At 42.8% G+C, this 13527-nt stretch overlaps 2 protein-coding genes across 4 annotated transcripts in view; one reads left to right on the top strand and one right to left on the bottom strand.

Annotated features, from left to right (window-relative positions):
* The window catches only part of LOC144693984 (mediator of RNA polymerase II transcription subunit 12-like protein), a 590784-nt gene that overhangs the window by 409457 nt on the left and 167800 nt on the right, over positions 1–13527 (bottom strand). The gene's annotated exons all lie outside the window — the stretch shown is intronic.
* On the top strand, positions 2962–7045 carry gpr171 (G protein-coupled receptor 171). 3 transcript variants are annotated; one of them, XM_078564280.1, is made up of 2 exons: positions 2962–3580; positions 5705–7045. In XM_078564280.1, exon 2 carries the CDS (start codon positions 5750–5752, stop codon positions 6746–6748), a length of 999 nt encoding a protein of 332 aa, XP_078420406.1. In that variant the 5' UTR covers positions 2962–3580; positions 5705–5749; the 3' UTR covers positions 6749–7045. The 3 variants fall into 3 exon arrangements, with proteins under 3 accessions (XP_078420406.1, XP_078420407.1, XP_078420405.1); XM_078564281.1 differs by lacking the exon at positions 2962–3580 and adding an exon at positions 3639–3661; XM_078564279.1 differs by lacking the exon at positions 2962–3580 and adding an exon at positions 4131–5478.

The raw sequence follows: 13527 nt of genomic DNA, 5'->3' as shown, positions 1-13527 counted from the left end.
AGCAAGTGATAGACAGGGCTAAGCGATCCCACAACCAACGGATCAGATCTAAGCTCTGCAGTCCTGCCACATCTTGTCGTGAATGGTGGTGGACAATTAAACAACTCACTGGAGTTGGAGGCTCCATAAATATCCCCATCCTCAATGATGGAGGAGCCCAGCACAGCAGTGCAAAAGGTGAGGCTGAAGCATTTGCTACAATCTTCAGCCAGACGTGCCGAGTGGATAATCCAACTCAGCCTCCTCCGGAGGCCCCCAGCAACACAGATGCCAGTCTTCAGCCAATTCGATTCACTCCGCATGATATCAAGAAATGGCTGAAGGCACTGGATACTGCAAAGGTTATGGGCCCTGACAATATTCTGGCATTAGTACTGAAGACTTGTGCTCCAGAACTTGCCGCGCCCCTAGCCAAGCTGTTCCAGTACAACTACAACACCAGACTATATGGAAAATTACCCAGATATGTCTTGTACATAAAAAGCAGGACAAATCTAACCCGGCCAATTACCACCCCATCAGTCTACTCTCCATCATCAGTAAAGTAATGGAAGAGGGCAGCAACAGTATTATCGTGCGGCACTTGCCTAGCCATAACCTGCTCGCTGACAAGTGTGGCATCAAGGAACCCTAGCAAAACTGGAGTCAACGGGAATCAGGGGGAAAACTCTCCACTGGTTGGAGTCATACCTATCACAAAGGAAGATGGTTGTGGTGGTTGGAGGTCAGTCATCTCAGCTCCAGGACATCACTGCAGGAGTTCCTCAGGGTAGTGTCCTTGGCCCAACCATCTTCAGCTGCTTCATCAATGACCTTCATTCCATCATAAGGTCAGAAGTGGGGATGTTTGCTGATGATTGCACAATGTTCAGCACCATTCGCAACTCCTCGGATACTGAAGCAGTTCATGTCCAAATGCAGCAAGACCTGGACAATATCCAGGCTCGGGCTGATAAGTGGTAAGTAACATTCTCACCACGCAAGTGTCAGGCAATGACCATCTCCAACAAGAGAGAATCCAACCATTGCCCCTTGATGTTCAATGGCATTACCATCACTGAATCCCCCACTATCATCATCCTGGGGGTTACCATTGACCAGAAACTGAACTGGACTAGCCATATAAATACTGTGCCTACAAAAACAGGTCAGAGGCTAGGAGTCGTGCAACAAGTAACTCAGCTACTGACTCCACAAAGCCTGGCACAAGGCACAAGTCAGGAGTGTGATGGAATACTCCCCACTTGCTTGGATGAGTGCAGCTCCCACAGCACTCAAGAAGCTGGACACCATCCAGGACAAAGCAGCCCGCTTGATTGGCACCACATCCACAAACATTCACTCCCTCCACGACCAACGCACAATAGCAGCAGTGCGTACCATCTACAAGATGCACTGCAGGAATTCACCAAGGCTCCTTTGACAGCACCTTCCAAACCTACAACCACTACCATCTAGAAGGACAATGGCAGTAGACAGATGGGAACACCACCACCTGAAAGTTCCTCTCCAAGTCACTCACCATCTTGACTTGGAAATATATCACCGTTCCTTCACTGTCGCTGGGTCAAAGTCCCGGAGCTCTCCTAACAGCACTGTGGGTGTACCCACACCACATGGACTGCAGTGGTTCAAGAAGGCAGCACACCACCACCTTCTCAAGGTCAACTAGGAATGGGCAATAAATGCTGGCCCAGGTCGCGAAGTCCACACCCCGTGAATGAATTTTAAAAAGCCTTGAATCCATCTATTACATGGTAAAAAAAATGAATTAAGATACAGTACAATAATTATTATGAGGACTGTTTTGGCGATACACCCTCTCTACATTCACGCAAGCTTCAATATAAAAATGATATTTGGCTTACAGCCATACAATAACAATTTGGATTTATATAATATCCTTAACATTATAAAATATCCCAAATGCTTTACAGGAGTAACAGCAAACAAAATTCAACACTGAGCCACGTAAGGAGATATGAGGGCAGGTGACCAAAAGCCTAGGCAATTTGGCACCTTTTAAAGCAGCAGCTTAATGGCGGAAAGAGAAAATGAGAGGTTGATGATAGAACTTACATCATCATTCCGAGGAGCTAGGCAGCTGAAGTCATGTCCACTAATGGTGGGGTGATGGAAATCGGCCAGGGTTGGAGGAGCACAGAGATCCTGGAGGGTTGGAGCTTTGCAGGAGGTTACAGAGATATGGAGGAAAAAGAGTTTGAAAATAAGTGCGCAAATCATAAATTTGAGTCAGTACCGGACCAGGAGCCAATGAAGGTCAGCAAGCACAGGGTCGGTGGGTGAATGAGAATAGGTGCAAGTTAGGCTAGTTTCGGATGAGCTGAAAGTTATGAAGGATGGAGGGTGGGAGGATGGCCAGATGATGATCGGGGCAGTCGAATTTAGAATGAACGAAGACCAAAAGTTTCCAGGTTCCATCCCTGTATGGAGTTAACAGAAACAAAAGTAGCTGGAAAAACTCAGCAGGTCTGGCAGCATCTGTGGAGAGGAAGACAGAGCTAACGTTTTGAGTCCGTATGACTCTTCATCAGAACTGATCAGTCATAACTCCTGTATGGGATTAACTGTTCTTAACCAAAGTATCAGTCATTATACAAATAGGTTGGCGTGGTGGTAGGATTTAAAAATAGAGGATGTAAAAAATAATCTTGGTGTTCCTGATAGCCCTGTTTGGACGTTGACTGAGAACACTATTGGACATGGTTACAATGCCAGCCGTAGATCAAACACCTTGCTGATCAATATTCATTCTCTAGGCTCACACGGAAAGAATGACCACACGTGTGAGACACTGGAGAGCTGCTGGCACTAACCAGCTATTGATATAAAAGCAAAGAACTGCGGATGCTGGAAATCCAAAACAAAAACAGAAACAGAAATACCTGGAAAAACTCAGCAGGTACGGCAGCATCGGTGGAGAAGAGCACAGTTGACATTTTGAGTCCTCATGATCCTTCAACAAGTTGTGCTTTAGAAGGGGAGCAAAGAAAATTGGAGAGGAGAGGGAAGTAGCATCACTGGGAACAAGAAAGGCATGACTTCTTAAAACACCACGCTCACCATTTTGGTAAAAGGAAAACAGCTTAGTGTGCTGTAATTATTGTGACAACATTACAGACAAAATCCGACATTGCTCGCATCACAATATCTGTGAAGTTAGGATTGGGGCTTTGGAAGCTACGTACAAAAAGGTACTTCGGGAGGGAAAGCAACCTTTATAAAAAGACTTTTATTAAATGATCAAGAGGTGCTAACCCTGAACGAGATGCTTTAAGTGCAGAGTGTAACATCACACATTCAGATCAGCAGCGATCTAGCTCTTTGAAGGCTGAGTTTCATCTACGTCAATCAACTAATTTTCAAAAAACCGCACACCCCACAGAAAACTATATTCTGAAATAAGAGGAAAACATGAGCAAAGTGATTAGATTTCCGCACGACACTGCTGTCGACGGTACACTACTCAAACAGCCAGCTGCCTCTTATCACACAACCACGGCTCGATCCTGTCTAACTGAGCTCATTCAGAAACAAAATAGTCCATTTTGTGAATCAGGTATGAAGTTTCCTTTTCTTTATGTTGCTGCCTCAAAGACACCAAACGATGTCACAACTAGGGCTGCAAATTAATCAGGAGGTAAAGCATTTACATGCGAAAACCAAACATCTCAATTTTTTTTTAAAAAAACGTGTAGAAAAACTGCTGGAGTAAATTTCAAGCTTTGGCTCACAGCTTCAGTGTTGCTAATGAGGTCTGCTGGCCGTTCAAAAATGATGATAGACTAACGCTTTTTGTTGTGACCCAAGGGCTTTGTAAACTACAAGTACCATTGGAACGCTTAAACGTTTGAGGTTTTTTTTCCCAGCCGCTGGTTTCAGTTTGCCAGCATAGCTTTTAATTCTTATATAAATTTTAAGAAGTGAGTGTTTCTACACTAAGTGCAGGATGGAATGGTTTAACTATATGGGCGATGGCCTGTGTTTGAAGGGTCCTGTCGGTCCTGCAGAAATCCGGGTAACCCTGTCAGCAGAGTGTTAGAAAAGAGACATGGGCCTGAGTCACTGGCCTTGAGGTGACCGAGTAAGTCAAGTTGTGTTCTTGTCACATTGGATCCAGGATTTTCAGTGTTTATGGGATCACATTCTGGGGTTGCGATTCTGTGAAGAATTTTAATTTTTGTGGATCTACCCATGTTAAGCCAAGAGGCTGCAAACACCTTACAATGAGGCTCAGAGGCTGGACAAAGCCAGATTGGGTTCTCAATACATGGGATTCCAGGATTTTAAGATTTTTTTTTGAAGAATCCTATGAAAATCAACCTTGCTTTTAACACAACTTTGTTTCCTTTTCCTCCAAACATAAAAGTGCAGCAATACACGCATAGCTGTACAAGTGTGAACTGAATCATTTTCTCCACAATCATTAACAAGCCAACATGCAAAATTGTTTGCTCCCTCTGAACGATTTGTTGCTCTTGCGTTCTTTACTAGCGCAGTGACCACATTGATCTGAAGCCTAACCTATTTCACTTCCTCCTCCTCTAGTCTCAGAAGGGCTGTGGCATCAACATTTCTTTCTGTTTCACTGATTTCCTTTTTGCAGAAGCGAATGTTTAAAAGGCTGTGTGTGTGTTATTGTTTTCTGCGAGGGGGGGGGAAAGGCTCTGAAAATCAATTGGAAACGGTTTGTGAATCATTAGGCTATCCTAAATAGTTAAGCAAAATGCTACCGTCAAAAAGTGTCATCATTAGGAGCCAAGCAATATAAACATGGGAGGGTGAAGGGATTACTTCAAACCTTGAAATCTTGTTTGAAAAAGTAACTGTTGTCTTTGCAGCTGAGAGGTTCTTGATAATAGGGAATTGCAGATGACATGATATTATCCATCAACACAGTTCATACTTTAAAAAGACCAAAACTCATACTTCTGGTAAACTGAAGTAAGGCAACTGCTGATCGAGTGCGTGAGTAATAAGGGAAATTCAGTCAGGGAGTACACTATAACTGGGAATGTACAATGTGGTTGGCATGTAAAAGTTACATCAATGACGAAACAACAGGCAAGATAATAGTGTTGGCGTTTAACTTCTAAAAAGGTCATTATTAGCATTCCACTACAGAGCAGGCGACCCATCTTCTGACTCATCAAGCATTTCCTACAAGCTGCTTCCTTCTAAGGGAAACAAGGCAGTAGGTAGATACTTCCTTTCTCAAATTTAGACGAGCAGCAGAGGGCTTTGGAGACTTAAGCAGCCGTGTTTACCACTAACTCTTCGTGGAGTAGCGCTGATGGCCTTTTTGGAAACAGGACAACTGTAAATTACCCTCACTTAGGTACGGGCTGCAACTCCAAGTCAGCAAAAATCAACCTTAATCAGACAAACAAGGTGTTTGTTTACCCAGCTGAAAATTTCTACACTGTGGACACGTTGCTTTGTTAAAGCATCAATACAGTAAGTCTCCTTCCTCTTATGGTTTATTTGCTGATCTTTGAATTTATCTACTAGGGTCTCTCTCACCCTTGGCTATATAAACCGATCAAACTCTCTTGTGTATAGATTGTACCCAACACCCCCGCCGCACATCCAATGTCAGAAATGCCTAAACTGATCGTCTTCGATTTGATTTACAGCTATTCCAGAAGTTCATTTTCAATCTCATTTTTCTTTCTCGTTTCAGATCTTAGTACATTAGGCGTCACGTTTTTGTTTGAAGCTGCACACAATGAGCTCTACACCATCTAACAGCTCCAGTGCAGAGTGTACAAGCAATAACAATATGGAAGCTTTCACTTATTTTTATTATTTAATCTTCCTGATTGGCATTATTGGGAGTTGCGTAGCACTTTGGGCATTTATTAGCCAAAGGAAAGCCAGAAAATGCCTCAACATCTACCTACTGAACCTGCTGACTGCCGATTTTCTGCTGAGTTTGGCTCTGCCTTTCAAAATAGCTGTTGACTTGGGCATTGCTCCATGGGGTTTGATGGTCTTTCACTGCCAGGTCACAGCATGCCTCATCTACGTTAATATGTACTCATCGATTATATTCCTGGGCTTTGTGAGCATAGATCGATACATTCAACTCTCAGGAAACTCAAGGTTCCAACGAATTCAGGAACCAGGCTTTGCAAAAATGATGTCTGTTGTAATATGGGGAATGGTCCTGCTGTTGATGGTGCCAAACATGGCAATCCCCATCAAAAGCATAGAACCAAAGCCTCTTCTAAAGTGTGCAGAGATCAAGATTACACTGGGGCTGCACTGGCATGTCCTTACCAATTTTATCTGCATTGCAATATTTATGAATGTTTCAGTGATGCTCCTAACCTCCAACTTCCTTGTGGCGAAAAAACTGTACGAAAACAAGGACAGAGAAACGCAGAAAGACGCACAGCAAACTCTGAGGCACGTTTTCATACTGACTGGCATCTACATAATTTGTTTCGTCCCATATCACATTGTTCGGACTCCATACACGCTTAGTCAATACAAGCCAGCGAGAGACTGCACTGTACAACGATCCCTGTTTTATGCAAAGGAATCCACCTTCCTCTTGGCTGTTCTCAATCTTTGTTTGGACCCCATTTTGTATTTCTACCTCTGCAAATCATTCCGGTCAAAAATCACAGAAACGTTTGGATCAACCAAACGGGCCAAACGCCAGGAGAAAAGTGAGGATGAGGAGGGGAGAAACGAGACCAACTTAACATTGTGCGATTAAAATGGACGTTCGCCTGCGCATTCCGCTATCTTTTTCTCCAAAGCTGAAATGAAGCAGTCGCCTCAAAACCCATCACACCAAATTTCACAAGGAGCTTTTACCGCAATGCCACAATTTTCTTGACAAATAAGCTGCGAAAGAGAAAAAGAAACAATATTTACAACATTCTTACTTTGGGGCTTTTATAAATTGCATGGCTTCTCCAAGTCGACAAGGCCAGGTGAACCGATATGAGAAAACTTGTTTTGACGAAAGAAAATTCGCAAAGTGCTGAGACTGCACTCGCGACAAAAGATTTTTATAGAGATAAAAACAAAAAACTGCGGATGCTGGAAATCCAAAACAAAAACAGAAATACCTGGAAAAATTCAGCAGGTCTGGCAGCATCGGCGAAGAAGAGCAAAGTTGACGTTTCGAGTCCTCATGAGGACTTTGCTCTTCTTCGCCGATGCTGCCAGACCTGCTGAGTTTTTCCAGGTATTTCTGTTTTTGTAAAAGATTTTTATATCTGGTTTGTCACCTATGAAAGAGTTTAATTCATGCAATGAGTCCTAACTGTGGTCCTATGTTATTCATGTATTACGTGCTATATGGAATTATATTTTTATATATATTATTTAATTAAACTTGAGTTTAATTGAGATTTGATTGGAGGAATGATTATAACTATGGCCAGGACATCCGCTTGAGAATCAAGTATCTCCCAGCTTGTCTCTTTTTTTCCTTATTTTTTGAGCATCAGGTATAATTTGCACGTACCCAATGCTGTGATGATACTTTGAATGGTTGTATAGAATGGGGTTATTTATTAGGCCAAGGGGGCATCGATGGTGGGTTGGGTTTGGAAGTAAAAGTAACAAGCAAAATGAGTCATCTTGCAAAAAAAAAAAGAGGCAGGCTGGTTTAGCACACCCACCTCTGAAGCGGAAGTTGGTAGGTTTCAGCAATTTGAGTGCATCGTCTAAACTGATATTTCCTTCGGATGAGGCATTAAAACTAAAGCTCCCCTGTTACCAGCTACGAGTGGATGCCAAGAATTCTACTACCCAAAGAAAAGGAGAGTTCTCCCCAGTATCCTGAGTTACACGGGTCCCTCATCCAACACAAAAACAAATTAACTTATAATTCACCTCATTCATTTCTCTGCTGCTCTTCGGGTCTCACTGTGTGCAGTGTGGCTGCTGAATTTAGCTCCAAAACAGCGACCGCTCAACAAAAATTAATTCATTGGTTTGCAAAGCAGAATATGAAAGGGACTGTCGTGCTGAAAAAAAAGAGACGCGCTGACAAAGCTTTGTGTCTTGCACTCACCAGGACAGAATCGCAAGAATGCCAAATCTCGAAGAGATCAACAATTTATACTGCATAAGAGGAGAGTGCTAGTGGGCTGCCAAGTGACAACCAGCACCCTCCTCTCATGCAGTATAAATTGTTGCTGCCTTTGAGATTTGGTATTCTTACGATTCTGTCCTGAGGAGTCCAAAACACAAAACTTCAACAGCGTGTGCCTTTTTTTCAGAAAGGGGCTGCATAAACGCAAGCTCTTCTGCTGCATGTTTCAAATTATCCATCACTGAAATGCTGGGGTAGATCTTATGACTAAATACATGTTTAAAATAAAAACTGAGGGTGCCAAAGGATAAACAAATGAATTAATGGCTAAAGGCAATTTCTTTGAAGAGAATAATCACTACATTTTCTGCCTACAGTTTTTAAAATGTGCAATAAATAGCTTTAGGCTTTGTTTGTGCATTGTTGGAGGTCTCGTGTTTTGGATGGGCAAAGTTCTGGCATTGTTCACCGTGTTTCTTCACTTAACATGGTTCTTCAGGGAGTACAAGTTAAGAATTGGAGTAGGTGAGGGGGCAGTTTGCCAAATCTATAACTTTGACTCAAATTCATCGTTTTCTTCTTTTTCCCCTTTTAACTAGGCCATGGGTGGAGAAGCAATCTTCACTCATTAAAAACCAATACACCGGGTACTATTAGTGGCAGCTGTCTGTAATTAATCCCTTCAATTTTTAAGGCTTCAGTTAATCATATTTACACTGGAGGGAGGGAAATCATTAGTAAAGGAGCTTCCTCACCATCACTTGTACCATTATACCTTTTTAGCATTTAACCAGTCTTCCCTCCACCCTATCGGAGGCCTTTTCTGTACCCCTACCCCGGTAACTTTTCCCCGGCTTAAAAACCGCTAAAAAATCTCTAAGATTGTCCAGTTCCAGGGCAGGATTTCGCATTTTGGGTTGGGACCCCATGCAAGGGTCAAATGGGGGCCCCGATCCCAGAGTGTGCGAGAAATAGTCACCCAGCAGTAATTTTTCCCCAATTGGTCAATCAGTAGTCCAAGGGCAGGCTCAGTAGGTTCTCAAAGGTGAGCGCAAGTAGAAGCCGCTCCAGCTCGGAAAGACCAGCAGCCTGCAGTTAAGCTAAGAGAGAGACAAAGAGTTCCTCAGCAGCCGGGGGCACCATTGTGAAAGAGGAAACCTCTCTTACAGAATGACTTGCAAATGCAAATATGGCCAGGCAGATTGTTTGAGTGGGGGGGGGGGTGGAGAGGGCCTCCAAGCTTGCCTGGAGTGTTGGCTTCCAGCCTGCAGCCAGGAGGCTGCCTCCAGGCAGCTGGCCTATTCCCAGACATCTCGGGGGGGCAAGCCTTTGACATTTGACCTCAATAGGCCATTAACCTAACATACCTTGCAGGAAGCGGGGGATTAGGGAGCGGGGTGGTGGTGGCAGTGATGGTAGCCCTCTCAAGCCACATCCCACCTCCACAAAAATGGCCCAAGGTCGGGGGGGAGGTGGGTGTCGGGAAACTGGAAAGCCAGCCTGTGGCACGAATTTCCGTACCCACCCGCCTCTGCATTTAATGCCATATGGGGCTAAATATCCTAAGTCACTGACCTGCAGGCTCCCAAGGTGTCTGTTTCTCTCCAGAGATGCTTCCTGACCTGCTGTCTTTAATACAGATCATGTGCTTGGGTTATATTTTTTCAATAAGTTACCTAGATGGCATTCACAATTTGCATTAATCACGATGCATCCTTTTGTTGGTGAGGCAGGGGGTGGGGGGATTGAATAGGATGATTCAGACGTTATCTGATACCAGTAAATCCTGTCACAATGATGCAATTAACCATCCAGTCAGGTAGAGAAATGAACCACTTTTGTTTAGTCGGCAATTTGTAAAGTACAAGGAGCTACTAAATGTTTCTTTTTTATTTATTCATGAATGTGGACATCGTGGACAAGGTGCCAGCATTTGTTGCTCATCCTTAATTGCCATTGAAAAGGTGGTGATGAGCCGCTGCAGTCCATGTAGGTACACCCACATTGCTGTTAGGGAGTTCCAGAACTTTGGCCTGTATATGGTACACACTGTTGCCACTGTGCACTGCTATCTTTATAACGGTGTTAAACTTCATAAAACCAATATCTTCTTGAAAGTTGGTAATTTCATGTGTAATTTACATATGGCTCTTAACATTTTAGCCAATTTAATTAACAATAGTTTTATTTTCCAAGTTTACATACTTAATGCAGAATAAAACAGATATACTGAATTTCTCCTTGACTATATATTTCTAATTTTTCTTCATTCCACACAAGCTTTCAGTTTTTTTCATAAGGCAACAGGTTGTATCTTTAACATGATGTACACAATTAGCAACTTAGTCTGAATGGCTTAAACAGCAGTTTGCTTCACACGCAGCAGCATTAATTCTATTTAAGACCTGAGCAGCCTCTCGGAGAAGTAAGAGGATGTGGGTTTAAGCTTTGAGTCCAACTGATGGGCTGAGATTGTTTCTGACGGGCTGTCGTCGCATCTGACGCAAATCCCACGGGGAATGGCAGAGGTAATTCAACCCAGTCAACTCTGTTCTTCCATGATGCTGCTCTTTAAGTAGCTCGGAAAGTTGCTGTTCGGAAGTGTACAACAGTTGCAATGATATGAATCTCCCTGCTTCGGTATAAATGTCCCTGCATTGGTATGAATTTCCTTTAAGTTACCCTGTGTAGACTCGTGCCTTTCCCAAACCAAGTGACACAGCATTGTAAGAGATGGACCTTTCCATTGCCAAATGCAATGGACATGACACTCTGACATGGCTGGCTTTATTCAAGAACTTGCTGTGAATCAAATGTCGTAGACAAGCAGCGAATGACCACAGATTATTTGTAGAAAGACCACTGAAAGATGCAGGAAACTATTTCTGCTGCTTGGCAATGACGTCTCTTCCTGTAACTGGTGCAATCCTTCTGTACTGAAAACCACCTGGCACCACAACACCCCACTTCACATCACGCCTCATGTGAAATTCCTCCTTAGCTACAACAGTCAACAACTCAATGCGAATATAATCTGAAAACATGCAACCACTGGTGGGCTGGAAAAGACGCACGAGTCCTTTCTGTTAGAAACACATAACTGTGATAGTTTATGCATCATGGCATGTACACTTCCTACACCACCTGAAAGCCATCTGATCTTCTGGAAGAGGCAATAAAACCAGATAAGACCATTATGAATTTTATACAAAACAATGTGAACACTGCTGTTCTGTATCCATGACTGCATACAGCAAGTTCTTCCAGGATGCAACCTGTTTTTCAAAATCCAAGTTGCATATAAGGCTCTAGTAGATTGAAGATTGCTAATTGATCATCTGTATAATGTATATACATTCCAGCACTGACTCATTCCCAAAAATGTTTGCAAATCTCTTCGGGATCTTTGACCTGGGACTGAACTTCAGCTCATTTAAATTCTGTTTTTTCAGCTGAGGGGCCAGATCCCAAATCAGCAGTGTAATTGCAAAACAAAACTACTGAACATGACCCGTGGGTCCTTAGCTGTAGCTGAGATGGATCCAATGCTTTTACAAACTGCAGTTGAGGCATTCAATCAGTGCACACACAGTATAGGTTATTTGTTACTCAACTCATCAGGGATCAGGCAGAGTGCCAAATTTACATCCCAACTAACATAACTTTCAATGGATTTTATTGGAGAATAAAGGCTTGTGAGGTATGAAATCTGCCACCATATGGTTGACACCCTGTGTCTTCAGCAACTTTAGGTTAATTGCATGCATTGTCTCATGGCAGAGTGTGCTGCTAAAAGGCTAAACAATCTAAGGACAGTGCTTACACATAATTACCGCCCATAGCCAGAAAACATTCCAACCGAAGCATTATTCACCTGGTAAGTGAATGAGAACACTGATCATTTTCAGAATCTGCTAAATTCACTATAAAGCGGGTCTACTAAATCATAATTTGGTACCCAAGAAAAACCTGTTATTTTTGCATCAAAATATTCAAGCTCGTGTGCTACTGTTAATCTACAGTTTCAACTGAGCACTTCTCGCTCGCCATAATGTTCAATTAATTTGTCTGTTGGTTCCTTGCTCGACCCACACTGAGCGTGTACAATCTTCCAGCTGCCAAAGTAAAGAAAGTCACTTGACAACCAATAATGCATCCCAGGTAGCTGTTAATAGTTTTACATTATAGCCATTAATTAAAGATTAATACACAAGATAAGATCACACGGAGTTAGGGGTAATATATTAGCTTGGATAGAGGATTGGCTAACCAGCAGAAAGCAGAGAGTCGGGATAAATGAGTCTTTTTCTGGATGGCAAGCTGTAACTAGTGGGGTGCCACAGGGTTCGGTCCTTGGGCCCCAACTATTAATGATTTGGATTCGGGGATAGAAGGTACTACAGCTAAATTTGCAGATGACACCAAAATAGGTGGGAAAGTAAGTTGCAATGAAGAAATAAGAAATTTACAAATGGATATGGACAGGTTAGGTGAAAGGGCCAAAATTTGGTAGATGGAGTTTAACGTGGATAAGTGTGAGGTTATCCATTTTGGTTGGAAGAATAAAAAGGCGACTTATTATTTAAATGGAGAGAAACTTCAGAATGCTTCAGTGCAGAGGGATCTGGGTGTCCTCGTGCATGAATTGCTGAAAGCTAGTATGCAGGTACAGCAGGTAATAAGGAAGGCAAATGGAATTTTGGCATTTACTGCTAAAAGAATAGAGTATAACAATAGGGAAGTGTTGTTGCAACTGTACAAGGCATTGGTGAGACCGCACCTGGAGTACTGTGCACAGTTTTGGTCCCCTTACTTGAGGAAGGATGTAGTTGCATTGGAGGTAGTTCAGAGGAGGTTCACTAAATTGATTCCAGAGATGCGGGGCTGGTCTTATGAGGAGAAATTAAGCAGTTTAGGCCTATACTTGCCAGAGTTTAGAAGGATGAGAGGAGATCTAATTGAGGTATATAAGATGCTAAAGGGGATAGACAAAGTAGATGTGGAGTGGATGTTTCCCCTTGTGGGGCATTCTAGAATGAGAGGCCATAGTTTTAGGCTAAAGGTGGTAGATTTAAATCAGAGATGAGGAGGAATTACTTTTCTCAAAGGGTCGTGAATCTGTGGAAATCACTACCTCAGAGTGCAGTGGATGCCGGGATGCAGAATAAATTTAATGAGGAGATAGACAGATCTTTAATTAGTAACGAGTTGAAAGGTTATGGGGAGAGGGCGAGAAATTGGAGTTGATGCCGAAATGAGATCAGCCATGATCATATTGAATGGCGGGGCAGGCTCAAGGGGCTGAATTGCCTACTCCTGCTCCTAGTTCTTATGTTCTTATGTTCATTGTCTCACCTACATTTACCTCAAGATACAGTCTAGTAAAGATACACTCGAGTCCACAGGAAACACAAAGACTTGCTTGTGGAAATGGCTCATGACATAGT

The sequence above is a fragment of the Cetorhinus maximus genome, chromosome 19, assembly GCF_964194155.1.
Source record: "Cetorhinus maximus chromosome 19, sCetMax3.hap1.1, whole genome shotgun sequence".
NCBI lineage: Eukaryota > Metazoa > Chordata > Chondrichthyes > Lamniformes > Cetorhinidae > Cetorhinus > Cetorhinus maximus.
The sequence above is the reverse complement of the archived record's forward strand: the minus strand, read 5'-3'. Positions and strand labels throughout refer to the sequence as shown.

Coding starts and splice junctions, on each gene's coding strand:
- gpr171 (XM_078564280.1), top strand. CDS start 5,750: ATGAGCTCTACACCATCTAACAGCTCCAGTGCAGAGTGTACAAGCAAT.